Source organism: Aulonocara stuartgranti (assembly GCF_965226115.1).
Source record: "Aulonocara stuartgranti genome assembly, chromosome: 14".
Taxonomy (NCBI): domain Eukaryota; kingdom Metazoa; phylum Chordata; class Actinopteri; order Cichliformes; family Cichlidae; genus Aulonocara; species Aulonocara stuartgranti.
This window is the reverse complement of record NC_138950.1, coordinates 32,390,849-32,417,477: the sequence shown is the minus strand read 5'-3', so window position 1 is coordinate 32,417,477 and position 26,629 is coordinate 32,390,849. Positions and strand designations below refer to the sequence as shown.

The 26,629-nt window shown below is 41.9% G+C and overlaps 1 protein-coding gene across 1 annotated transcript; it reads left to right on the top strand.

Moving 5' to 3' along the window:
• The first annotated feature begins 5,328 nt into the window (after nt 1-5,328).
• Nucleotides 5,329-25,113, top strand: LOC309688462 (period circadian protein homolog 2-like). Its single transcript, XM_082504217.1, has 22 exons — nt 5,329-5,488; nt 9,303-9,853; nt 12,075-12,167; nt 12,377-12,531; nt 12,662-12,783; nt 14,692-14,893; nt 15,717-15,768; nt 16,386-16,528; nt 17,297-17,375; nt 17,477-17,583; nt 17,675-17,828; nt 17,924-18,032; nt 18,109-18,388; nt 18,529-18,685; nt 18,808-18,944; nt 19,021-19,227; nt 19,323-19,568; nt 19,872-20,902; nt 21,049-21,268; nt 21,365-21,596; nt 21,710-21,860; nt 22,211-25,113. The coding sequence occupies exons 2-22, from the start codon at nt 9,411-9,413 to the stop codon at nt 22,364-22,366; spliced, it is 4,476 nt and encodes a 1,491-aa protein (XP_082360343.1). The 5' UTR covers nt 5,329-5,488; nt 9,303-9,410; the 3' UTR covers nt 22,367-25,113.
• The last annotated feature ends 1,516 nt before the right edge of the window (nt 25,114-26,629 follow it).

Below are 26,629 nucleotides of genomic sequence, written 5' to 3'. Positions count from 1 at the left end.
TTTCGACAGCTATTTTTGCTAAAAAATATAAAAGTCAAACCAGTTTGTATACATCCAGAAATGAGTGAGTCTAGTTATAAGAGAAGTTTCCCTCTTTTCCCTCTATTTTAATTTAAATGAAAAATATCAAAAGGGCAGAAGGTTTCAAACCCTCTGAAATTTTACAAAAATGTGATGCCCTCTCTAGCAAAAACTGCAGGCAACTTTTTTTTTAAGACCAGTTTGTGTATTATGAATAATCCCATGTTCTCATGCTGGTACGTGTCCACTACAGAAACATGCTTTAGTAGGAAGATGGCCCTTACTGCACTGAATAAAACATTCAAAAACAGCTATAGGAACGTGACTGTTAATGCTGCTTTAGTTTCCAAATTCCCCAGCTCTCAATTAGATTGAACTAATAATCTGCAGAGCCGTCTCACTGCACCTTTCAACTTATCTGCCATTAACTTCTTGGTGACTCACCCAACAGATGAACTCTGAGGTCTTGAGCACATACCTTGAAAAGTCAGAGCTTTTCTGGCAGGGTGGGGGCGAGCTGAATTTAAGTATAGGTGGCTTTAATGATCTGGCTGCATGCATAAATTTGCACGTACACTCAACAAAAATATAAACGCAACACCTTTGTTACTGCTCCCATTCCCCATGGGATGGACGTAGAGACCTAAAATTCATTCCAGATACACAATATAACCATCCCTCCCAAACAGTGGTCACAAATCAGTCCAAATGTGTGGTAGTGGGCACATCTGCTATATTGAGATAATCCATCCCACCTCACAGGTGTGCCACATCAGGATGCTGATCTGACATCATGAGTAGTGCACAGGTGTACCTCAGACTGCCCACAACAAAAGGCCACCCTGGAATGTGCAGTTTTGTCTCACAGCAAAATGCCACAGATGCCACAAGCAATGAGGGAGCGTGCAATTGGCATGCTGACAGCAGGAATGTCAACCAGATCTGTCGCCCGTGCATTGAATGTTCATTTCTCAACCATAAGCCGTCTCCACAGGCGTTTCAGAGAATATGGCAGCACATCCAACCGGCCTCACAACCGCAGACCTCGTGTAACCACACCAGCCCAGGACCTCCACATCCAGCAGGTTCACCTCCAAGATCGTCTGAGACCAGCCACCCAGACAGCTGCTGGAACAATTGGTTTGCACAACCAAACAATTTCTGCACAAACTGTCAGAAACCGTCTCAGGGACGCTCAACTGCATGCCCGTCGTCCTCATCGGGGTCTTGACCTGACTCCAGCTCGTCGCCGTAACAGACTTGTGTGGGCAAATGCTCACATTCGATGGCGTCTGGCACGTTGGAGAGGTGTGCGCTTCACGGATGAATCATGGTTCACATTGTTCAGGGCAGATGGCAGCTGAGAATGTCCCAGTTCTTGCATGGCCAGCATGCTCACCGGACATGTCACCCATTGAGCATGTTTGGGATGTGCTTGACCGGCGTATACAACAGCGTGTACCAGTTCCCACGAATATCCAACAACCTCGCACAGCCATTGAAGTGGAGTGGACCAACATTCCACAGGCCACAATTGACAATCTGATAGACTCCATGCGACGATGTGTTGCACTGCATGAGGCAAATGGTGGTCACACCAGATACTGACCGGTTCTGGGTCCCCAGACCCCCAATAGCGCAAAAAACTACACATTCCAGGGTGGCCTTTTGTTGTGGGCAGTCTGAGGTACACCTGTGCACTACTCATGATGTCAGATCAGCATCCTGATGTGGCACACCTGTGAGGTGGGATGGATTATCTCAATATAGCAGATGTGCCCACTACCACACATTTGGACTGATTTGTGACCACTGTTTGGGAGGGATGGTTATATTGTGTATCTGGAATGAATTTTAGGTCTCTACGTCCATCCCATGGGGAATGGGAGCAGTAACAAAGGTGTTGCGTTTATATTTTTGTTGAGTGTAGTTAAAAAAGTAATATTTCCACCAGTGAAATTAGCTGTTAAGTGTAGACTTGAAAAACAAAAGCAAATAGAAATCAGCCATCAAACTTGCACATGTCAGTAGCGCTGTTTTTCACCTATCTCTACAGTTAGAGGACCATAAGGGGATTTTTATAAATGCCACCCTGCTCATCATGAAGCTCCTTTTGTGTCTGAGCGGTACAAAAATGCTCTTTATTGCTGTTTGGATGACTCAGGGACTGATTTTTATTTTTCTCTGTGGGCAATGCTAACAAAGTCACTACCTCCAGAGATCATCAATTATCAGTTCTCTTTCACTTGGGCTACAATCAGTGCTCTGTGTGACTCATCTGCTGTACGTGTGTTGTTCTTCAGTGCAGTTACATAATACAGTAACCTGTAGAAGCTTTGGTCGTAGGGGTGTAGGCACGGTGTCAGATATTGTGTATACTGGGTGAAAACATAATTTTTTTTTTCTTCAAATTTTCAACAAATTTGACACTGTTGGGGATTTATTTAAAATAGTTGGAAAACCACTTCAAGGAGTGTGCAAACAGTCATGTTTGTCATTTGACTGGTTTTGTGTGTGTGTGTGTGTGTGTGTGTGTGTGTGTGTGTGTGTGTGTGTGTGTGTGTGTGTGTGTGTGTGTGTATATATTTTTTTTTTCAACTATTAAAATGTGTAAAAGTTAGGAACGAATCTGTAATAGCAGCTTCATATTAATATAATTAGTATTACATCACTGATGACTTCACACTACACCACAGACTGTATATTACAGATAGATGTAGCTACTTCGATGTGACTGTTTGTGGGCATTTAGAAGGCTCAACATTAGCATTTTGTCCTGCCACCATGGTAGGTTTTTTTGGAGACAAATGTGACCATATTTATATGGGATGGTGGCTTGCTATGTTATCAGCTAAGGCTGGCTAGCCATGTTAGTAAGCTGCATTAATAAACTATATAAGTTCAATACACAGACTAATTGGTGCCAAGTATCAGACTAATAAAATAGTAGATTTTCTTACTGAAATTTAAAGCACAAACCTTTTAGATAGGTTGCACCACACAGTCTATCATATACTTCCATTAGAAATGCTCCAAAAAGCACACGGACACAGGTCATGTTCAGGACACTGAACTACTTAAGTCCAGAACTGATCAGATGTAGCACCTATCAGTACAAATGGCAACACTTCTGAAGAGACTTATGAGCTAGAGTCGCAATACAATAAGAACTAGAAATTTTGAAAGGACTTCATCCTCCCTAGTTTTTAGAAGTAACTGTATATATAAAGATATACAGAATTATTCCTTCATTTGGCATTAAAATAGTATAAGGGGGAAAAGTTACTGGTTCTGACCCCACTGTGCCTTTGAGTCACACCTTCCAAAAAAATTGCTTATGATGTATGCATCAGCTTAGCCCCCTAAACCCAGTAAGAGGGACTCTAGTCCAAGCCATCATTTTGTAGGAATACCATAAACTTTTCAAAGTAAAAGCCATAGAAAGTTTCACCCACTGATTCATGCCGTTTTTTCCTGCCTTTCCTGCCTTGTTTCGAAAAGGGTCCAAAATTCAGGCCTCTGTGACTTCATAGCTTGTGTCAGGTACAATGGCATAGCTGTAAACTAATGCTGAATGCTTTTAAATTCTGTAAAACTGGACATTTTCACGTGAAATTATATGACTAGTGATTTGCTTTTGGAGCCAGCCCGTGTGGCGTTTAGGGGTACTGCAGTTTTTAGAAATTTTGCAGTGGTTTCATTTTCCAGCATCCAGAGGTTGCTGTGTCATCCTTTACACCCTGATAACACTGTATATAAATTATGTTTGCATCCAAACAGATATTTCAGGGCAAAACAGTTATGTTCTACACTTTTCACGCCTCACTTTATTTTCTTATTCATTAGCCATATCTTTAAGAATCCAAATATATACATCTTAAAAAAATTTAAAGCAGACAAATGGCTAATATGAACTGTGTAGTTTCACATGTGGGGCAATTAATGAAGAGGATTTCTGGTTAGATAATCATGAACAACAGTCAAAGCAGATGAAGCTATACACAGCATGATTCAGTCTTGTTTAGGGACTTCCACCCACCTCCAGGATCTCCAAGCCTGCTCCCACTGCCAGAAAATGCGCGTAGTTTAGGGAGGAGTTAAAGGAGGGGTGATTCATGAATCAGTCTAATTATACAGAGTCAGATCCACCTACACTTATAACCAAAGATGTCCTGAGAAAAACACAAAGCAAACATGCCAGCAGGAGAGCCTGTTGCTGGGCTCTGGGTGATATCATAAAAGTGGCTTTATAAAGTGTAGGCTGAGAAGGAGGGTGTTCGTTCTCACATGTTCTAAGGAGTGCAGGCTTTTGCATGGTGTGTTGCTACCTGAGCCAGGGTGGGTGGCTGCCACTTGACAAGCAGTTACAAAGCTTAGAATCCTGCTTACGCAGGTAAACTGCTCTGTGGAGGATCTTGGCTAGAAAAGAGAAAATATTGTGTTGTGGCTATCATGCCAGCTTGTGGGAAAAAATATCCAGCAGGTGCTGTCCAGTCCCAGAAAAACAGTGATGAATAAGCTTGGCACATAGCAGCCCATTAAAAAAATGTAACAAAAGACTGCAAACCTTTTATTTCAAAGCATAATGACGCAATCTAGACGTAAAGGCCGTTTTTAAAATGTAGTTTGCTTTGGTTTGTTTGCATGGCATATGATACACATCTGTACGTTAACTAACAAATGTATGTGGGCATGGTTTATCTGTGGTCTCTGAATGGAAAAAAAACCTCGCCACAACTGAAGGGTAGAAATAGATGTGACGCAAGTAAGAATGTGTCAAGTTTCCCCACCACAGACCTGTCCCTTTGCTTCGATAAACACTTTCACTGCATTATCGATGCTTGCGCATCTGTTGAAAAGGTCACACAGGTGAAACATTTCAAGGCTTCCAACAGCAATCACGCAATAACTCGCACTTGCCTTCCCGAAATGAGTTTCTAACTTTTAGACTGACTGTCATTTTCTGTGACACTTTTTTCTCTCTGTCATCATCAGTTCCTGTTCGTTTCCTCCTTGCATTTTTTCATTTATGTAATTTTAACATTTGATAGGTTGTTGTGGATTCTGCTGCTCACGCAGTCGTAACTGCCCCACTCTCACACAACATGAGATTCCACGTGCAGTCAAAGCCTTGTTTATATAAAACGACGGACAGCACTTTAGGCCAATAAGCTTCCGATATCGCATTTCCGTCACGTTCTCCATGGAAACCCCTTGCATCCAGCCAATCGGAAAAAGCACAGGGAGGAGTCTAAATTGAGGTCGCGAGCTGGGCTCGGCGATTCGATGATAGGCCTGTGCGGGAGAGAACCGGGGAGGATCCATTCACTACTGTGTCAAGCCGTCTGAAGCTCTGCTCCCATTGAGGAATACTGAACGGTATAACTGGATAGTTTTTACGTGTCGCTTTTGATTTTACATCTCGTTGGAGACCACCGGAGAGAGGATTTTTCCAACTACTGCTCAGGTTGGTCAGCTTTCATTTGCGCCCTTTCATTTTAGCAAAAAAGATTGACGAGCGAAAAAATAAGTTGCATAACAAAAATGCGGTCTGCGCATGCGTGAACCCCGAGTTGCTCTACTTTTTGTACTTTTAAAACCAAAAAATGCCGGTTATATTTTTTCTGTTCAGTCAGACAGCTAGATAAATGTTAGCTTTTATGAAATATGTCCTCTGCGGGTATCTCGCCGTGGATTCGTGGCTGCTTTTTAACGATTCGGTTACTTTTACATAACTGTGTCAGTGTACCGTGCACTGGATTGCAGGTCAACGTGTGTGTGGATTTTAAATAGCAGGTCAATGGGAGTCAGATGGGGGAAGGGGGGTCATTTTTAATGTTTTTTCCTTTAATATAAACGTTATCTAATACGAGAGTATCTATGTGAGAAATTTCATATGCACGGAAGTGTAATATTAGACGTATAAAAAGGCTCTTCGTCAGGTTTACTTTTTAGCTGCTCGCACTCGAAACACTTTTACAAAATGGCTTTGAATTGTTGGCACAATTATGGCCCGAGGAAGTGGTTTAATTTCTTTATATAAGATTTTTAAAAGTGTTTGTTAAATGTTTGGATTGACAGACAGGGGAAGAAGAATAATCAGATTAAGATTATTTCTACCTAAAACTACTACTTTTGCCAGATTAAAAAAAAAAAAAAAAGTAGAAACCGCGCATGTTATTCAAAAGCATTTATTTGAAGCCTAAAAATGTCACTTGAGCTGTCTTTTATTTTTCACCCCAAACGTGTGGCTTTCATGTTACAAAGCAGTTTCCCACAAGGCCAAAACAGTGATTATACCATGGCAACATGCAGCTACAGGAAAAAAAAGTGTGTGACAATAATCACACACACACACACCCCGGTGTCTTCTTTTAACAATTTTTACAACTTGTATGTCAGCAGTCATCATTAATAAGTAATATCTTAAGTTGGTGGCCTACACTGTGATGTAACTCACTCGGTCTGATGCCATTTTTATTGCATATTGAGATGGGCCATAACAGGAGGGGGTTAAGTAAAAATGATAGGTTTTGCCACCGTATGTGCAGCATCTTTCTACATCTATATTGATGTTGTCTTCCACTAATATTTGTTAAGCCATGTTTTAACTTTGTGTGGATTGTCAGATGAGTTTATTTTTCTCAAAAATGTAACAGTATGCCTTTATTGGTCTTCATGTGATTTCAGTTTCGCATGCCAGTAAAAAAGTGCACTTCAGGAGGAGCTACTTACAAGACAAACCATGTGGGTTTTATGAAACAAGGCTACCATAGCTTTGTGCTGCGCTATGGCCAAATCCATGTGACTGGAGCAGGGTTGTATAATGCCTGAGATCTGTGCTAGTGTGCTGGCTGTATAAGCCCTCTAGTTGAGGGCTGAGCTGGAAGCAGAGGGAGTTCAGTTTCATTATATCATTATTCTGCTCAGTGACGTGTTCGGCAGTGTTGCAGAGAGTTTGGGAAGACTCTCTGGTGGTTGGAGTTGTACTTTTGTGCTTGGATGCTGGTGTTTCTTGTTATGTTGATGGAGGAAGGGGGGGTCACTGGTAAGCCAACGTCTGCACTGCATGGTCTTTCATTGAAGTTGAACACACTTTAAAATACAGGATAGTAGTCAGATTTTCTTCAGCAGTTTCATGTATGGTTTGTTCTGTGTTATGTCCACAGAGGAGCCGGTGTTATGACAGTTTGCACGAGTTTCAGGGATCAGTGCTTAACATATGGTCGTGTTTGTGTGTGATTTACAGTTTAGTAAAGCTTCAGTTTATCCATAGTGGACTGCTCCCACATAAGCACATGTGGGGAATGATTTACATAAACATACTTCAATTACTTAGTTTTTTGTCTGTTAACCTAATGTTTTTTCTCTTTTTGTGCATTTATTATTAGCTCTTCAGGCTCCCTATATGAAATAATCTGAGCAATAAAACTAACTTTAGCTCGTATATTGTAAACAAAATTTACCCCTGTGATTTTTATGAGATATGTGCTGACATGTATAGAAAGTAACTAGAGGACACAATTCTAGGAAATGCTGGTCTTATTTCCTTAAAGAGAATGTAATAGGAATAAATATTTTGTTGCCATGATTACAAGCTGTGGTCTCTCTTTTGTTTGGGTGACATTATTCTAACCAGTTGTAACTCCTTGCTCTCTGCCGATTGGTCATTTCCAGCAGCCAATAAAACATCTCTTCACAGCGCCTGGCTGCTGCCTCCTTTAAACAAGAGTGGGTCATTTTCTAAGTGGAGTGGGTGGTTTGGAAAGTCTGCTGGGTTGTGTTTTTATATATATTTCTAGTTTAAAAAAAAAAATGAAGAACCTACTCTTAAAACTTTGAGAAGTTATGTAAAAGTGCTTATGTAAAGAGAGAGAAGAATAGACAGGCTGCTGAATGTGCGCGCTTACATAAATAGCTGCAACCTGACACTGGAGAGCAGCAAAACAGTAAAATAGTTTGGATTTGGCCTCAGTACCTGTTGCCGGTATTTCCTGTTCAGCTTTGAAAGACACGAATAGCTCCAACCACTGCTGAGGTAATTGTAGGAGGATAAAAACTGATAAAACTGGATCTTGTATTTGTCTTTTGGAGACCAGCTTTTACTCCCCAAGATCTTCTAAAGGCTCTTATTTAATTGCGGCTTTCCAGAAGCAAGTGAAAAAAGGTCTCTATTTACAGCATGGCTGAACTTCTAACACAGAAGTGGACAATTAGTTTTCTCAAAGGGCCACTGTTTTGGAGGGTCACACCAATAAGCTGAACTTAGTTCTGTTCAGTATTATATAGTATAAAGTGCTATTGGTGGCTAAAATGGGAAGCATTGGGAAGTCCTAATTTCCCATTAAACTCATGAGGGCTGCTCAGGGACAATTAAAGGGCCTAATGTGGTCTAGGGGCCACACAATGACCAGGTCAGTTCTAACACTGACTTGAATGAGAACACAGGCCATATATATTCACTTAAATAATTATGAAATATAATATGTTTTTTTTTTTTTTTTTTAAAGGTAATTGCTAAAAGGACTGTGCATCCACGGTCACTGTACTGTGTTACATAAGGCTATCTTTGATTTTTAATATGGACAGTTAATGTGTATGTGTGGGAGCTGTATCTTTAACATTAATGATACGGCTGTTTCTCTTAAAGACTGCTTGTCAGGTTTTCCTCCTACTGCTTCATTGTGTAATTTGTGATGCAGCCATCCATACAGGAGACTATTTAAACAATAAAACCCAATTTTCATGCTTTTGTTTTGTTTCTGCTTCTCACATCCAAGTTGGTCCTGATTATGTGCAGGCAGCGGAGGTTTTTGTTTGTACTGTGTCAGCAGACCTGTGTTTCATCTCTGGAGACTCACCTTTTATTTGAAAAACTGAACCAGATTAAGCTGGTCTGGGACTGATGTCTACCTGGAAAGGGCAAACGACTGGCCTATTTACTGTGCAAACCTTTTGAAAGCTGTATGGCAGCTCCTTTGGTGTGACTGTGTTTGTGTAACAGCAAGATCATTCTATCTGTGCTGTGGTGCCCTTTTTATTTATGGTTGACTTTTGAAAATGTGGAGATGTGAGGCCACACAGGTTGATCAGATCAAAGTCATGGCTACTGTACTTTGATAGATGGGTTGATTTAATCCACATTGATTGCTTCTAATATTAGAGTTGTGTTCCTTCTGCTATTGATCTTCTATCATTAGAAGTGTACTGTGCTGTAAAGTGTTGGTATGAGTAATTTCACCTGTTTTTGTTTTGTTTTTTGTCTTGTTTGTTTATTTCAGACTGCATTTCCACTCCTGAGACAACAACCCCATTTATGCTACAGTGCCATCAACTTTGTGGCATTGCCATGTGGAAGGTAACTTAATCTTCCATCACTAACTTGTCCCATGTCTGAGGATAGTGGTCCAAAGCAGTACCTGTACTCAACCCTGGACGTGTGTGAACGGAACCGGGAAAGGGCAGGCTTGCACGTGGAGGAAGCGCAGGGCACTCCCTGCAGCTCCATTAGCCAGCTTCACCGCATGGCCAGCTACAGTGAGGGTTGTGGCGGGCAAGATGGGGTCGAACTCGAACCAGAGTTAGGATTGGCCTCCGAGGGGAGCGATAGCAGCCACGAGCACCCGGGGTCCCCGCATGATGACAGGAAGAGACCGCGCCCACCTTTGCACGAGGATGTGGAGATGGGTGGCAGTGGTTCGAGCGGGAGCGGGACAGAATCCCATGGCAACGAGTCACATGGCAATGAGTCCCACGGCAACGAGTCGGTGGGCAGCTCAAACGGCAATGGCAAGGATTCCGCTCTCATGGAGTCCTCGGGGAGCAACAAGAGGTGAGAACTCATCGAAACCACTGAATCGTGGTAAATGAAGTTTTTTTTTGTTTTGTTTTCTTTTTCTTTTTCCCACCACGGTGGGGGAGCGGACCAACTAGGTCACGGAAGTAAGGTTCATTAAAGTCATTGAAGGGCTGTTTGAGTTTTGCTGGGCTGAGTCATTGCTATAGTCCAGTAGACTGCTTAAGCTGGAGGAAAGCAAGTTGGGAATTGGTGTTTATTCCTAATCATGACATATAGGTTCATATCAAAATGTTTTGTTTTGGGGTTTTTTTTTTGTTTGTTTGTTGTTGTTGTTGTTGTTTTGTTTTGTTTTGTTTTTTGGAAGAGAAACTGCAGGAAAAGTGAATATTATTGAGACTCTTTCTAGTTTATTGATATTTCACTATTTCCCATACTCATTAGGGTGTGAAATACTCAGCTCACACTCATATTATTGGACCTGATAATTACATGTCATTAAATTTGATTTCAATTCGGTTCCCACTTATAGTTTTCTGGTGGCCTCATCTTTTTTTGATTAACCATATGGGATTCTGAGATGCAATCCTTTAAATAATAGTCTTGTTTGAAGAAAATGGCACACTTGGTGAAGATTGTTGTTACATATCCAATGCTGATGCTGTCTCCATCTCCATTTACATCCACGAGGGGGGAGAAAATACTGGAAACACATGTCAGCTATACTTGCAACAGTGACGCCTCATCTTGATTAGACTCCACACCTAATACTGTGTTTCCTTCATTCCACTGACTCTGATAGATTGAACTTGGGATTTATAATAGGGCTTGCTTAAAAGCCCTATTCCTTAGAAGTATATGAGAAAATGTCTTTCTAACTTAACTCATTCACTGCCATTGACGTCTATAGACGTCAATTACGTTTTTCAATGGGAGGGGCTAGAATACAACCTCGGGCAGCTTGTCAGTGAATTTTATTTTTACATATATTTGTAAATAAATTGTTTTGATAAAACATAACCTTTCTCAGTGTTATTTCTGTTTTATAGAAGTGAGAAACTATTTTATATGTTAGAGGTGTCACAAAGCAAGAAATATTAGTGTCAAAGGCACTTTTCTGCTTGAAATGTATTTTTCACAAAAAGCTCGTTTTCTCCCTTTTTTTTGGTCAAAACAGGCATTTTTGGTGGAACCCACCTCTCTTCTACAGCTGATTACTAAAGAATGGAAAATGGTAGAAAAAAGCTTTTTTTTTTTTTTTTTTGGATGAAAGAAGAGAGTCTGTTCTTCATTTTGGTAGGTTCAGCGTTTATATGATCATAACACACAGTTTTCTGTGGCTCTTCAAAAATGAGTAAAAATGCTCAAAAACCCTGGCAGTGGGGAGTTACCTGATTTGAAAATGGCTGGCAGTGAATGAGTTAATGTCCTTCTTAATAAGTTTATTGCTTCAGTGACTAATTTCATGTCATCTAAAATTTAAAAAGGGAAAAGAAGATTGCAAAGGTGAAAGTGCTAATCTCGAGACTTAAGAGACTAAATGGTACATCAGAAACCAGTGGATGACATCACGGTAGCTGCATCCATCTTTTATACTGTCTGTGCATCGACTGTACAGTGTCCACAGAACCACATCCGTTTGTCATACTCTTCATACTCTGTTTCAAAATAGGACGTTATCACGTTTAAGAACAAACTTTGTGAACCTTTGTGTCACGATTTAAATTTGAGGCAAACATCCAAGAGAAATAAAATGCATGTTTGTAAAAAGTCTATGCCAAAAGTCAGTTTATAACTTGTTCAAAAAAAGCTTTTTGTGGGTGGCTTGACCTGGTTGTTTAACTGCCCACAGAATTTTCCATTGCACTTTGCGTTTCTTGAATGCTCCTTTTTTTCTTTCTTTTTTTCCACTATACATTATCATAGTAGTCTTCTTTTCAAGGTTTAGTATTTGCCTCAGAGGTAACTAAATTAATTAAGGACTTGAAATTTTCTTTTTAAATATAAATTTTCATGTGACTTGAAAAGCGCACGTGAATATAATTGGTTAATTACACTTAACACTTGTTCACTTTCTTTATTTGTCCTTCCAATATTTAAAAAAAAGAGCAGCTCATATGACGGTGCAATTCTAAGAACAGCCTATAGCATCAAATTCCTGAATCACTTAAAATGTTTGCTCTTCATTTTTGTTATGCGTTTTCTGGTTTTCCTGCACACCTTTGTTCATAACATGACATTGTCCTTGTGATTACAGCTCAAACTCTCATAGCCCCTCCCCGCCAAGCAGCTCCAATGCTTTCAGTCTGGTGAGCTCCGAGCAGGACAACCCATCAACCAGTGGCTGCAGGTTAGTACACTTCTGGGAAAAAAAGCCCAGCCCAAATCTACTGGTATTTAATGCAACAACAATTGGAAATGTGAACAGAAAGGTCTAAAACCCCTTGTCAGTACGTTCCCCTCCTGTTCTGCTTCCTTTGCTGGAAAGCCGAGTGTGACATCAATGGTGAGATCTTGTCATGTTGACACACATGTCTCTGTCTCATTTGGGTCCTGCAGCAGTGAACAGTCAGCCAAAGCTAAGACACAGAAGGAGCTCTTCAAGACGCTCAAGGAGCTGAAGGTGCACTTGCCGTCAGAAAAAAGGAGCAAGGGCAAGTCGAGCACTGTCAACACTCTCAAGTATGCACTGCGCTGTATCAAACAGGTGAAAGGTAAGACTTGCCTTGTGTGCATTGTTTTTATCTGTGTGTTCATGTTGTATGACTGATGTTATACTTACTTACATACTGAAAATAAACTTTTATCTCACGTGTTCACTTATCCATATTGTCTTGGTTGCAGCCAATGAGGAGTACTACCAGATGCTGATGATTAACGACAGTCAGCCACCAGGGTTTGATGTAACATCTTACACCATTGAGGAAATCAACAGCATCACCTCGGAATACACCCTTAAAAACACCGTAAGTACCACCGCTCTTTACCTCATCTTAAAGGATAAACAGCTAAACCAGTCTTATGCCTGAATGGTGAAAACCAATGTTATGGTAAATGGCCTGCATTTGTATAGCGCTTTTCTAGTCCCTAAGGACCCCAAAGCGCTTCACACTACATTCAGTCATTCACCCATTCACACACACATTCACACACTTGCAATGGCAAGCTACATTGTAGCCACAGCTGCCCTGGGGCGCACTGACAGAGGTGAGGCTGCCGGACACTGGCGGCACCGGGCCCTCTGACCACCACCAGTAGGCAAACATGGGGTTAGTATCTTGCCCAAGGATATTTGGCATGCAGCCAGGAGGCAGCCTGGGATCGAACCACCGACCTTCTGATTAGTGGCTGACCTGCTCTGCCACCTGAGCTACTGTTATTAATGATAACAGTGATAAAAAAGTTATGGAGATGAGCAAACTACCAATATCAGATACATGCTATATAGCTAATTGGCTAGCTATTAGCTGTTACTATAGAAAACAACTGTTAGTTATTTTCTTTCTTTGAGACATTTTATGATTTACTGTTAAGTATCGTCCGTGTTTTTTCAACATTATTCAGAAGTTTGTATCATGAGTCATATTAGCTGGTGAAGTAACTTGGCAAGTTAGCCAACTTTCATTTCTACTTAGATTTGGTAGCAATGAAGTTGGCAAGTGAGATATGGCCAGTCAGCTGGTGTGTGTGTGCGCGTGCGCATGTGCGTGTGTGGGAATTTGTTTCCCATTCATCCAGAAGTGCCTTTGTGAGGTTAGATAGCAATATTGGATACAACTTCCAATTTCTAGTTCTTCCCATAGATGTTAGATGGGGTTCAGGTCAGGGCTCTGTGCAGTCAAAGTTCTTTCACTAAAGAGAGGTGCAATTTATCGCTCACTTTCGACGCCGCTCCGTCCAGCGGTTGAGTTTGTGCTTGTTGATGTAAAGTTTGCATACAGCTGCTCAGCCATAAAAGGTTGTGCCATGAAGCTCTTGGTACACAGTTTGTGTGCTGATGTTAATACCATATCAGTTTTGGAAGTCTGCAGTTACGGAATCAGCACATTATTGACGACTTTTACTTTTGCACTATGCACCTCAGCACTTACAGTCAATACAGCTCTCTAACTTTATGTGGTCTGCTGCTTTGTGGTTGATATGCTGTGACTCGCCCATTGCAATAATACCACTTACAGCTGATCATGGAAGATCTTAGAGGGAAGACATTTAACAAGCTGACTTGTTACAACAGTGGCATCCTAGTCCAGTAACACTCAGCCAGACTCAAATTTAGGAAGATCTAGTTGCATAACTGCATAACTAGATGCTTGATTATATACACTCGTAGCCATGAGACTGAAAACACCTGAATTTACAGATTAAGAGTTGTGGCCCAACACTTTTATTCGTGTAAAGTGTGTGTCAGTGCATGTATGTATGTTAGTAAATCAGACGCATCCATGGGCTTGCAGGTAGTGAGCCTAAGACTCTAGGCTCACTACCTACAATCTTACAGTTTTATTTGGATACCACCACCACCACCCCCATTTCCCTGCACTGTTAAGGCAACAAAAGCAGGAGAAAGTCTGTCTCAAGAAACCTAATTATAGCATTCAAGAGGGAAGCCAGAAAAGGCAGAGTTTTCTCCACAGGGGTGATGACCATTATAAAAAAGAAAAAGAACAAGCTTTATTGTTTATTTATTCTTGAAGTTGATGTGGAAAAAATAACAGACGTAAGATAAAGAATAAAGTGGGGGATGATAAGGAGCAGCCGATCTGTCATCTGAGTAGTAGTCAGTTTGAAGATGTGTTTTTAAATCTTCTGAGAGGGCTAGAAGTACCTAATTTGGTAATCCTAAATGATTAATATCTTTTTGTTTTTGCCTTTAGGATATATTCGCTGTAGCAGTGTCTCTCATCACGGGGAAGATTGTTTACATCTCTGACCAGGCAGCATCCATCTTGAACTGCAAGCAGGAAGTGTTCAACAACGCCAAGTTTGTGGAGTTCTTGACTCCTCAGGATGTCAGCGTGTTCTACAGCTTCACCACACCATACCGCCTGCCCTCATGGAGCATGTGCACAGGAGCAGGTAAGGATGACGAATGCAGGTTTGAGCTCCACAAAAGCTCACACGTGTATATGTATAAATATAAATTAGATAAATTTTTGCCTCCTTGACATAATTGGTCGTACAGTATGGTAAGGGGCACTGTAGACACGGATGGTAAAATTTCCAAAATAGGGTCACGCAGCAAGCCAATATGAAACACATGCACCACCTGCACATGGAAGTATTTCCTCCACATACTCATGTTCATACATGCATAGCACATATTTCATTAGCATTCTCAATCACACATTAATAAATGTATGACGCTAACAAATGTGGCATGTTTGGCAGTCAGGTCTGTGTTAACTGATGATGTGTACACCTTCAGGTTGTATTGCATTTAGGTTCTTCTTATCACAGAGTTGGTGAATTAGTGGGTTGTAATATAATTTTCTGCCCAGTGGTCATATAAATTCTACTAAAACTCATTTCAGAGATTACAAATTTGTGCATTATCTTTCAAAAATTTTCTCCAAAGGGACTTATGTTCTATAGTTGATTGCACTCCCACTTTAACAACTGGAAGCTGGTATCAGTCCAGTGAATTCCAGCATTTCCACTCATAAGCATCTATAATTTTTTTTTTTGTAAATTGTCTCAAAAATGACTTTTTAAAAAAAAAAATAAACTTTTGTAGTATAATTGCATCTCTTGCATTCTTATCTATGACACATGAGAGGCAAACATCTCAGGTCTGCTGAAGAGTATTTTGAATATTGATGACTGACAGATGGCTGAGTGGGAACTACTCATGCTAATTCAATTATTCATCCGACCTTTTTCCCCTCTTCTTTTTATTCAGAGTCATCTCCCACGGAGTGCATGCAGGAGAAATCCTTCTTTTGCCGCATCAGGTGAGTGGCAGCAGTCGGCAGCTGCTTTGAGCCACAGTTTCCTGTCCAAGCAAGCTCTGAGTCAGAGGAGGGATGGTGGGTAGGAGAGGGGAAAAGTGAGAGGGAGGAAGGAAGTCAGCAGCTTTGAGCTTTTGAACTTCATCTCCATCTAGTGGCCAGATGGGGTACCTGCTATTGCTCATTTAAACTTTAAAGTTGTATATTTATATAATATAGGTTGAGCTGGTTTGTACATGTATAGAGGAGGAATATGCCTGAACATGGATAACAGGAGGATCAAAAGAAAGGTTCATGGATGTAGAAAGAGGATTGTTGGTGTGACAGAAGAGGGTTAGGTTGAGCATTGTAAGTTTGAGTTAATTTTTCTACAAGATGCAGTATTTTCTACCACAAATGTTGTTTTTATGAAAGAAATGATGAGCTTAGGACTAAAACCACAGTTAACTAAATAATTACAGTAATTTCACTACATGATTAGTAGATAAACTGGTAAAAGGATCTCTTAATGCTTTTAGCTCGTTTTTCTTTCTTTTTTTTAAATATTTTATTTTGAAAGGCAAAAAAACCCAATATTCATTATTATGAAAGGGTCTTGACATTGTGTGTTTGCATTCTAGTGGTGGCAAGGACCGTAAAGGAGACCTCCAATACTATCCTTTCCGGATGACTCCGTACCTGATGAAGGTCCAGGACGCTGAGCTGGCTGAGGAGCAGTTCTGCTGCCTCCTGCTGGCTGAGAGGGTGCACTCTGGATATGAAGGTGAGAACTGCACTGTTTTAATAAAGCACTCAAGCGTATCACCCAATAATGAATGCAGTTTTATTTTGTTTACCAGTTACTTCTGACATGTATCAGATGGAAAATAAAGTCATTTGTTTCACACGTTTAGAAGTTGAACCATAGATGGCACAGACTAGTTAAACTTATACTAGTTAGACTATGCAAATCAGAGATGACAGCCTGAAATGTACCAGCGAAAGATGCTTATGGGATTTTTTTATTAGTTATTGTTTTTATCCATGTGTGTACTTGAACAGATGGTGAGCCTTATGATAATCTCTATAAACAAGTTATCATCCACCCAATACTGTCGCCACTATAAAAACTGATCACCTGGAAAACAAGGAAATAGTGTTACATTTTTTCTGCAAGGCCATTTTAATCTGATTAACTATTTTTTTTTTTTTTTTTTTTAATGTGTCACATTTTTTTAAATAAGGTTTTAATTAAACTAATTAGTTGGACAAGGGTCCAGGTCTGCTTTAATAACAAAAGCAGCCTTCAGAAAGTGCTTAAGATTCAATAATAGATTCATTGTTTCATAGTTGTTTTTGTTTTTTTTAAATCCAATTGATCAGTTTATTACCGATCAATCCCCTTGCTCATGTTTTGAAAGTTCAAAACCAGCTCGTGTGAGTTTAATCCTTTTAATGTGAAACAAGAGATGCTATCATCCTTTTGTTTCAGGGGATTACTGTACAATCATTTTGTTTACTGACATTTTTTCCCTTCCCTTCGCACACCTAGCTCCCAGAATACCTCCTGACAAGCGTATCTTCACTACAACACACACCCCTAACTGTGTGTTCCAGGATGTGGATGAGAGGTGAGTGGACTGAATCCTTCTATGATCCTTACAGTGGTGCCTTGTGTGAAGTCATCCTGCTGGCCTGTTTTCTACTAAAGTAATTACTGTTTTCCCAATAGGGCTTTGCCTTTATTGGGGTACCTCCCTCAGGACCTGATAGGGACCCCCGTGCTGCTCAACCTACACCCGAGTGACCGACCCTTGATGCTGGCAATACATCGCAAAAGTACGAACATTTGCATGCATACCTGGACTGTCTCACTGCGTTCTTATACTCTGAGCTCTTCCGCTCACACTTTACCTTCTGTTACCAACAGTTCTGCAGTACGCTGGTCAGCCGTTCGATCATTCTTCAATACGTTTCTGTGCAAGAAACGGTGAGTACATCACAATCGACACCAGCTGGTCCAGCTTTGTCAATCCCTGGAGCCGCAAGGTGTCCTTCGTCATTGGCAGGCACAAAGTGCGCATGTAAGTATTCCCACTGTGGTGGGGTTTTTTGTTGTTTTTTGGACATCTGTATTTATGAGGACATTAGGTGACAGCTCTATGCCTGCATGTTTCAGGGGTCCTGTGAACGAAGATGTTTTCGCAGCACCGGCTTTCCATGGAGGGAAGATCATAGATTCAGACATCCAGGAAATCAGTGAACAGATTCACCGGCTGCTGCTTCAAGTATGCACGCACACGGTTCACTTTTACACACACAAGAGGCATTTGACAGCTCCTCTAACAGCTACTCTCTCTGCAGCCGGTCCACAATATGGGCTCCAGTGGTTATGGTAGCCATGGCAGCAATGGATCCCATGAGCAGCTGGTGAGCATCAGCTCATCCAGTGAAAGCAATGGGAACATTACAGCAGGGAACACAGCAGAGGACACAGGCAAGACCAAGCCCGCCAGGACTTTCCAGGAGGTCTGTAAAGATGTCCACATGCTCAGGAATCAGGACCCTCAGATCGGTCTGCATTCCCCATCTCCCGCGCCGTCACCTTCTCTCCCCAAACATGAGCAGAAGAAGACCCATGAGAGTGAGTCCAGTTGGCAACTATTAAGTTCAAAATAAAGTGATTATTAATTTAAGTACAGCAGAAACACACGCAGAGTGTCTTTTGGTTCTCCTGTCTGTCTTCTCGTGTGTGTTTCTCATATTATCTCCTCTTCTCTTTAGCATTGGCAGCTCAAAGATATTCAACTGTGCGTCCAAAAGACTCAGTGCCCCCTCTGCAGGCCAGAGACAGTACTGCAGCCAGCATGGAGGGCTTCACCTACAAAGACCAGACTGTGTGCTCCTACCAGCAGATTAGCTGCCTGGATAGTGTCATCAGGTCAGGCATAGATTTGGTCATGAAGTCATCTGCACAGTAATCCCTGTGCAAAGGCAGAGAGATCATGCTCTGTTTGCACAATATCAAAGCTCTCTCATTTAAAACTCCTTCTTGTTTCTTAGGTATCTGGAGAGTTGTAATATACCCATCACAGTGAAAAGAAAATACCAGTTCTCCTCAAACACCACCTCCTCCAACTCAGATGATGACAAGAAAGGCTCAGAGGATGGCATGCAAGTGCCTCAGGATACAAATGCAGGTATGTAGTAATCATGCATCTGTGCACACAAAGTCTAAGGTACTGGCTCAGCACTAACAGAATCTTTCTCATTTAGATCCCTTGATGTTGGATTCTCAGTCAGGCCTGTCAAACATGAAAGCACTAAAGAAGCCTCCATCTGGGGCAGCTGCTGTGGTGGGAGGCCCCCTGGCACCCCTCACTCTGCCCAGTAAGGCGGAGAGTGTGGTGTCCATCACTTCTCAGTGCAGCTATAGCAGCACCATCGTACATGTGGGGGACAAGAAACCTCAGCCAGAGTCTGGTGAGTTTCTGTGTCCGTAGAAACATAGCAGGACTGTCATTAGCCGTGTTTTAATGAGTTTATTTGACTGATGTTTATGACACTGCTTTGTACAGAGATAATTGAGGATGTTGCAGAGAGCCCAGCACCCCCTGCGCTGCCTGTCAGTATGGTGTCTCCACCCAGCCAAGGAAAGGAGGCCTACAAGAGGCTGGGCCTGACCAAGCAGGTGCTGGCAGCACATACCCAGAAAGAGGAGCAGGCCTTCCTCAACCGATGCAGAGAGCTCCGTAATTCCAGGAGCTTCCAGAGGGACTGTTCCACATACCTGTACAAGCACAGAGGTCCACCCAGTGTTGAAGGTACTGTAAGCTTCAAATTTAGCTTTTCTGCTTTGTTGGGAGAAGATATAGTTTAGCTAGAAGCTTAACAACTGAGGCAACCAAACACAATAAAAGTTCTACAAAGAGGAAATAAGGCTCACCTTTACATTGACTATCTTTTTTTAATCTTATCTTTTTTAATCTCATGATTTTACCAAATTCCCAGTTCATGTGGGGAGTATATTCCTGGTCTCCAGTTAGTGCGCATCTACATGCATTTTTTTTATTCTCCAGCTCAACAAAAATGACATTCTGACCTCTGCGTCTATATCCTCATTTCAGAATCACCTGGACCACAAGGCACTGCTAAACAAGGCACCGTTAGGCCAGAAACTACTGCCAAGAAGGGTAACCGCAACAGGAAGTCCAAGAAGATACGGATGAAGCATCCCGATTCATCAGACAGCGCTGTGTCAAACCGTAAACCACGCCCCCCTCTCCAGGGCCTCAACCAGACCTCTTGGTCCCCATCAGAAGCATCGCAGTCAGCTTTTAATGTGTCCTACCCCACCATGGTCCCTGCATATCCGCTCTACCCACCAACACCTGCTGCTCCAGCTCAGGCTCCCCGACCGGACCCCTCTCTCTCTACAGGATTTGGAGAAGGGCAGAGCACCCAAGCCCCGCCCACTGCCACTCCGTTTCCTGCACCCATTGTTACACCTGTGGTAGCTCTGGTGCTACCCAATTACATCTTCCCCCAAATAGGACAAATAGGAGCAGCTCCGAGACCACCATTTTTCCCTGAGCAGGCCCAGCCGCAGCCTGCATTCGCTACCCAGCAGCCCTTTCAGCCCCCTCAGCCAGCCTACACGATACAGACGCAACCCCCCTTCACCAGCCAACAGCCATTTCCTGTGCAGACTGCCTTCACCCCCCAGCAGCCTTTCCAGGCTGCTCAGTCCGCATTCGCTACTCAGCAGCCGTTCACCGCCCAGCCGTCTTTCCCAATGCAGGCCCAGTTTGTAGCTCAAGCCCCCTTTCCACCTCAACCTTTCCCCTACAGTCTCTCCAGCGAGCCTCCCAAAACCCCTGCAGCAGAGCCTCGCGAGGGTGCGGCGTCACGATCTTCCACCCCTGCTTCTGGGGCGAGAGAGCCCGCCACATCACCGCCGCTGTTTGAGTCCCGCTGCAGCTCGCCCCTGCAGCTCAATCTGCTGAGCATGGAGGAGGGGCAGCGCTCAGTGGAGCGTCAGGACACTACAGTAGCCTCTGCTGGAGGACAGGGCGGCAGTGCGGCAACAGCGTCTGTAGGAGTGGGAACAACAGGGGATAAGAACGGAGGCGCCTCCAAGCCTGATAGCCAACAGCAGGTAGGAGCCACAGGACATTTACAAATACTAACACAAAGTTACTAACTTGTACAAGTGCCAGCACTTAAACACAAACTGTGTCACAGCGTGCCAGTGGAGAGTGAGTGTGGAATTATCTCTGATGTGTGCACCACCTTGTGTCTTAGGTGGAGTCTCCAGGAGACGGGGCTCACAGTGACGGGAACTCATCATCCTGCGACCTGCTGGACATCTTGCTGCAGGAACAGGAAGACTCTCACTCTGGTACCGGATCAGCCACGTCTGGATCCATGGGCTCAGGGTCAGGCTCTGGACTGGGCTCGGGATTAGGCTCAGGCTGCATTGGCTGTGGTACCTCAGCTAGCGGCGGTTCTGGAAGCAGAACAGGTCAGTAGTTGAACATTGAGGTCTGACAAGAGTTTCCACAAAATTTAAGAGTTTTTTGGGGGGTTTTTTGTGACTCTGTCTTTGTCTCCCCCACAGGGAGCAGCAACACCAGCAAATACTTTGGCAGTGTCGACTCTATTGAGCACGACCCCAAGTCTAAAAACAAGATGAGGGGAGAGGGCGGGTCTGAAGGCGGCAAGCCGCAGGACAAAGTCTCATCTCGAGGGGAGGGAGAGCATTTCATCAAGTATGTCCTACAGGAGCCCCTCTGGCTGCTGATGGCCAACGTTGATGACAAGGTCATGATGACATATCAAATGCCATCCAGGTGAGTCACTAAGTGGAATTAAATATTATAAGCTTCACCACCTGTATGAAGTATTAACCTTTTAACTCCATTAAATATCATTCACACAAATGTATTTGTTTTCTGACCATCAGAGATATTCAAAGGGTTTTGAGGGAAGACAAGGAGAGGCTGAGGCAGATGCAGAAGAGCCAGCCTCACTTCACATCAGACCAGCGACGAGAGCTAGTGGAGGAACACCCCTGGATGAGGAGGGGAGGCCTGCCTGCTGCCATCAACGTTAAGGTGGGGGACAGACACAGTTTTAAGCATAGTTTAAAAAAAAACACACACACAGCACTCCCATTGCAAATAATTTGAAAACGTATACCATGGAAAATAACGTGACTTGTGTTCTGCAAAAAACACAATAGTTGTACACTACTTTCTGCAAATGAACTTTATAGGGAAGATGGCAGTTTTCATGCAAGTTAGTGCTGCTCAAAGTCATTACAGATAACTGACAAGCCAATAATGAGACAAAACAAATGTAATGAAGCAAAACAATTAAAAATATAACTGTAAAATGGATTCAAATGAGCTAAATGTATATCTATAAATGTTGTAAGGTAACGATGGCATGTGTTTGTGTTCAGGAGTGTGTGTACTGCGAGGATGCGGCAGCGGCACCCATCGAAGAGGATCTGCCTGACATGGACATGAGCGAGCTGGGCGAGGAGCTGAGCAGAGACAGTCAGAACACCCAGAGCCAGTCTGGGGAGCCTCAGCCTCAAATGGAATCAGGCTCCTAAACAGCCAGCAGAGGGCATGTGCATAAATAGACACTATGGATGTGATAAACAGCTGTGTGCCTGACCATCCTGAAGAACTCATACATGCACACTACAAGCAGAACTCTGTGTTGTGAGTGTGATGGTTAGGAGGGTGTACACTGCTTGTGTGTGGGTGTAGGACTGCTACTGTGGTCCAGTTCCTAATGCACCCCAACAGGGGGCAGTAGTGCTGTCACAGCAAGTCACTTTTTCCATCTCTCACACACACATTCTTTGAAAAGACCTGTCTCTATTTTTTTATTTATTTCTCTTTTAAAGGCAGAGCACATTATAAATCTAAAGCTAATGACTGAGAGCTACTACTTTTAAATATGTAAGATTTTGAAATGTTTTTTTTTATTATTCTAAGTGTCAAGCTGTCAGAAGCAGCCAGGCTTTGCTGTTAGAAGTTTCTCCTGCCCAATTTTGTTTGTTTATTCCTGACTCCCCACATGATCCCATTTAATAACAAAAACGGAAAAACGACAAAAAAACCCCAAAAAACTTCACAGCCCGGGATCCACGTCATTTTCTTGTTAGGAATAGCTGAATAGTAGAATAATGGGGATTCTCATTGGATGATGAAGGTCAGTGGGTGGGGATTGGCACTTTTTGTATTTTGAATGAGTTTTTATGTCACTGCTCGTCCTGGACCTGAGTACTCAAAGTACGCAGGCGCAGCAGTGTTAGCACCAGACAACAGCCAGCAGAGTGACATGCGGAGGCTGGCCGGAACTTTCCTCAACTCTGACAATCTTATGCCTAATGATAAAAGTTATCCGTTTATGGGTGTTATTTATTATCTAGCAAAGGATCTGGCAAGAATATTTTTAAGCCGAATCTGTTCATCTGAAAGACTAATGTATTGCATTTCTAAAAGCTTGGAAACGCTACAGGAATTTTAAAGTCGCTTAAGCAGCAGAGCTAGCCTCTCCTTTTTTCACAGCACAGTCTGTAAGTGTTGCAGGCCTCTGCAGACCTTACAGAGCAGCTCAGGTGCTATAACAAAAAGTGGGCATCATCAAAGATCAAGAAGCTGCCAAAGTATTTTTGTAAAACGAAGCAAATGACAGAGGAGCGATGCACTAAGAGCGAGGACTTGTAGAAACTTCAATATCTTTTCTGTCAGTGTGGTGCAGCTCCACTACATAATTTCACTTTTAGAACAAATAACTACATTTTTAGGGATTTTTTTTTGTTTTTAATGCAGTCCTTTTTCCTTCTTTTCTGGATCTATTTTTGCATCAAAAATTAGAACCCAATGCCTAATTTTTCTTTTTCTTTTTTTTCTTTTTTTTTAAATCTTTTTTTCTTTTTCTTTTTTAAAAATAATGCATGTCGAAAGGACTAAATCATGAGTATCTGCAGGTGCAGCAATACATATCCTGGAGTACTGTGAAGCCTATTGGCCAGAGCAAATGCGCGGCGCTGACGTCATTGCTCAGCATTGGCACTGACGTCTGCATGAAGGTGGGAAAGCAGTATTACATGTGTAGCAAATAAGAGGGATGATATTTCCCTGCTATTTTTTTTCCTCTTTTTTTTTTTTTTTTTTTTGGGTGAAAGTGGGGTTTTTTTACACTTTGGCCTGAGAAACATCAGCTCCTGAAGTATGAAGTAAATGGGTCCACCCTGCCTCTGCTTAATTGACACAAACCGTACAAGAAGTAGAGACCACTCTGGTGCTAAGGCAGAGAAACTGTTGGACAGGGCTTGCAAGTGTACCTGGACCAAGAGCATCTCACCAACTTAGTTTTTTTTTTTCATGGTTTTTGGTTTCTCATTAACTTGGCAGTCCTTTTTTTTTTTTTTTTTTTTATTTTATTTTAAATATTCTGTTTTTCTATTTCTCTTATTTGTGTGTCTTTATTTTGTTTGTTTGTCATTGGGGACGAACCCTACCTCTTATAAATCCCGGGTTCATGTTACTGTAAGCAGAACGTATGTGGAATGTGTATGCACCTGTGAGCAAAGAGCAATGGACAGAGTGGTGAGATACTTTGAGTGATTCCAGTGACTGAGGGCTCGTACGGAGACTCTTTGCCTCGGACTGGCAAAGGTTTATGGACTCCTCCTGAGGAGAGTACGGCGCCTCTCACCACCTTTAGTAACTGCATCTTTCTCTGTCATTAATCTCTTTTTCTGTGCAAAGTATCTCCATGGAGCCTGCAACGCTCACCTGTGTATAAAAGACCGGATATGTCTCAAGTCATGTTTAAAACTGACTTTGTTTCATAAGTCTCCATAAAGAGAGAGACTGATTTTAAACACTGCACTGGTGATCTGTTGGACGTTCCTTGACCTGTAAATGTGTACACACAGTATCGGCACGTGATGTCGTGTATGGTTATATAAGCCTGTCTCATTACCACTGTGAGTCTGTGGTATAAGAATCTGGCACATTTCTGTGCTTTTTTTAAATTTTGAGGTGAGATGTCTTGTTTGACAATGTTGAACAGCCCCATTTCCAAAAATGTTGGGATGTGGCATAAAATTTTAAATGAAAACTTAAAGCATGGACCTGCAAATCCTAGAGACAAATTCAAAATGCTGCATTTTCTTTTCTGAAATGTGTCCGTTTTAACACTAAATATGTTGTCTTTATACATATGTATAAGAGAGAGTTTAAATGTGTAGCTTTTGCTTTTATTTTGTTTTATGCAGTGTTCGAACATTTTTGGAAAGTGGGATTGTGTAATAAAGCTGCAAAAATAGAACCACTCTGATTTCTGTGTTGTTTTATTATACATGAAGCTAAACACTAAAGAGGGCGTATGGAGTAGAGATGGCACGATACCACTTTTTTATGTCCGATACCGATACCGATATCATAAATTTGGATATCTGCCGATACCGATATGAATCCGATATAGTGTTTTTTAATCAACAAAACTGTTTTTTAAAATATCTTGCTGCATTTTGCAAGTCTGCAAGTTCATACTCAAGTTTAAAACAACAACTACACTAAAGCTATTCTGTTATACCTGTATACAAAAAAAATATTTCATAGTTCAGCAATACTAATCAATCTAATAAACTTAGACCTACACCATCCTCACTATTCTGGTATTTTAAAGAGTACTTAGCGTAAATATTAAGCAACCTAACTAATAGGGTTCCAACTCCCAGCAACAACAAAAATAAATAAATAAAAAAATAGGGAACCACCCCTCACGCTCCACCTCATGATGCTTAATCAACGTAATCAACCTTAATTTGATGCAGTGTGAAAAAAAATGCACAGAAATCAATTATTTTTCAAGAAATATTAAATAGATTCAACATCTTTCTTCAACAAAATTGCAGACTGCACAGATGGTACCTTCCCAAAGGAAAATGTACTATAGCTTACTAGGATATATATATTAGACTTAATAGTCACTATATACAGTAATTGACTTCTATTCATTTTACATCAAATTAAAACTTTGGGTGTCAGATAATTATTTATTAAAAGCTAGACATTTTAAATGAGAATAAGAAAGAAAAGTATGTCTTTGTGCCCCCTTTTCCCAGTTAATGCCCTATCGGCCCCCCTGGCTAAACTTTGCTAGATCCGCCCCTGCACAGTTACCAGCCGTCAGCTACGTAGAAAAAGATCCTCGAGTAGAAAGTAATATTAAATAAATTGTAACAACAGCTTATCAAGCTTAAACGTGCTGCTGTTGTTCAGCCGCTGGTTTCCTCTTTCTGGCGCAAAGTGGGCCAAAAGCAAACTAGAGACAGACTCGCAAAAGCCGATCAGCTGATTTAAGCAGTTTCAGGATTGAAGTAGCAGCCGGAGAGCGAGAGGCAGTCGCTCGTTAAGCTTAACGCAGGAATGCTTTACAAACATTCAGAGATGGACTTACACACTTGCTTTACTTCTCTCGGGGATAACTTTGTCGGAGATGAAATGCCAGGTTGCTAGCGAAGCTCCAAATGCTATCCAGACCACCGACAGGTCCGGCATGCCACAGCTGCTCTATCACGTGATGCATACTGCTCCGACTGCTAACGTTCTGAGGTGAGTTACGGCGTGTTGCAAGTTTTGTGAGGTGCTTTCGTGATATTTAATGGATCGGATTACATTTTTTATTTTTCTCCGATATCCGATCCAGTAATTTAGGTCAGTATCGGACCGATACCGATACGTAATATCGGATCGGTCCATCTCTAGTATGGAGTCCAGTTAAATGGCTTTTCGTGTTTGGCATTCACACAAATCACATTTAAATTCTAGAAAAAAATATTGCTTGACTC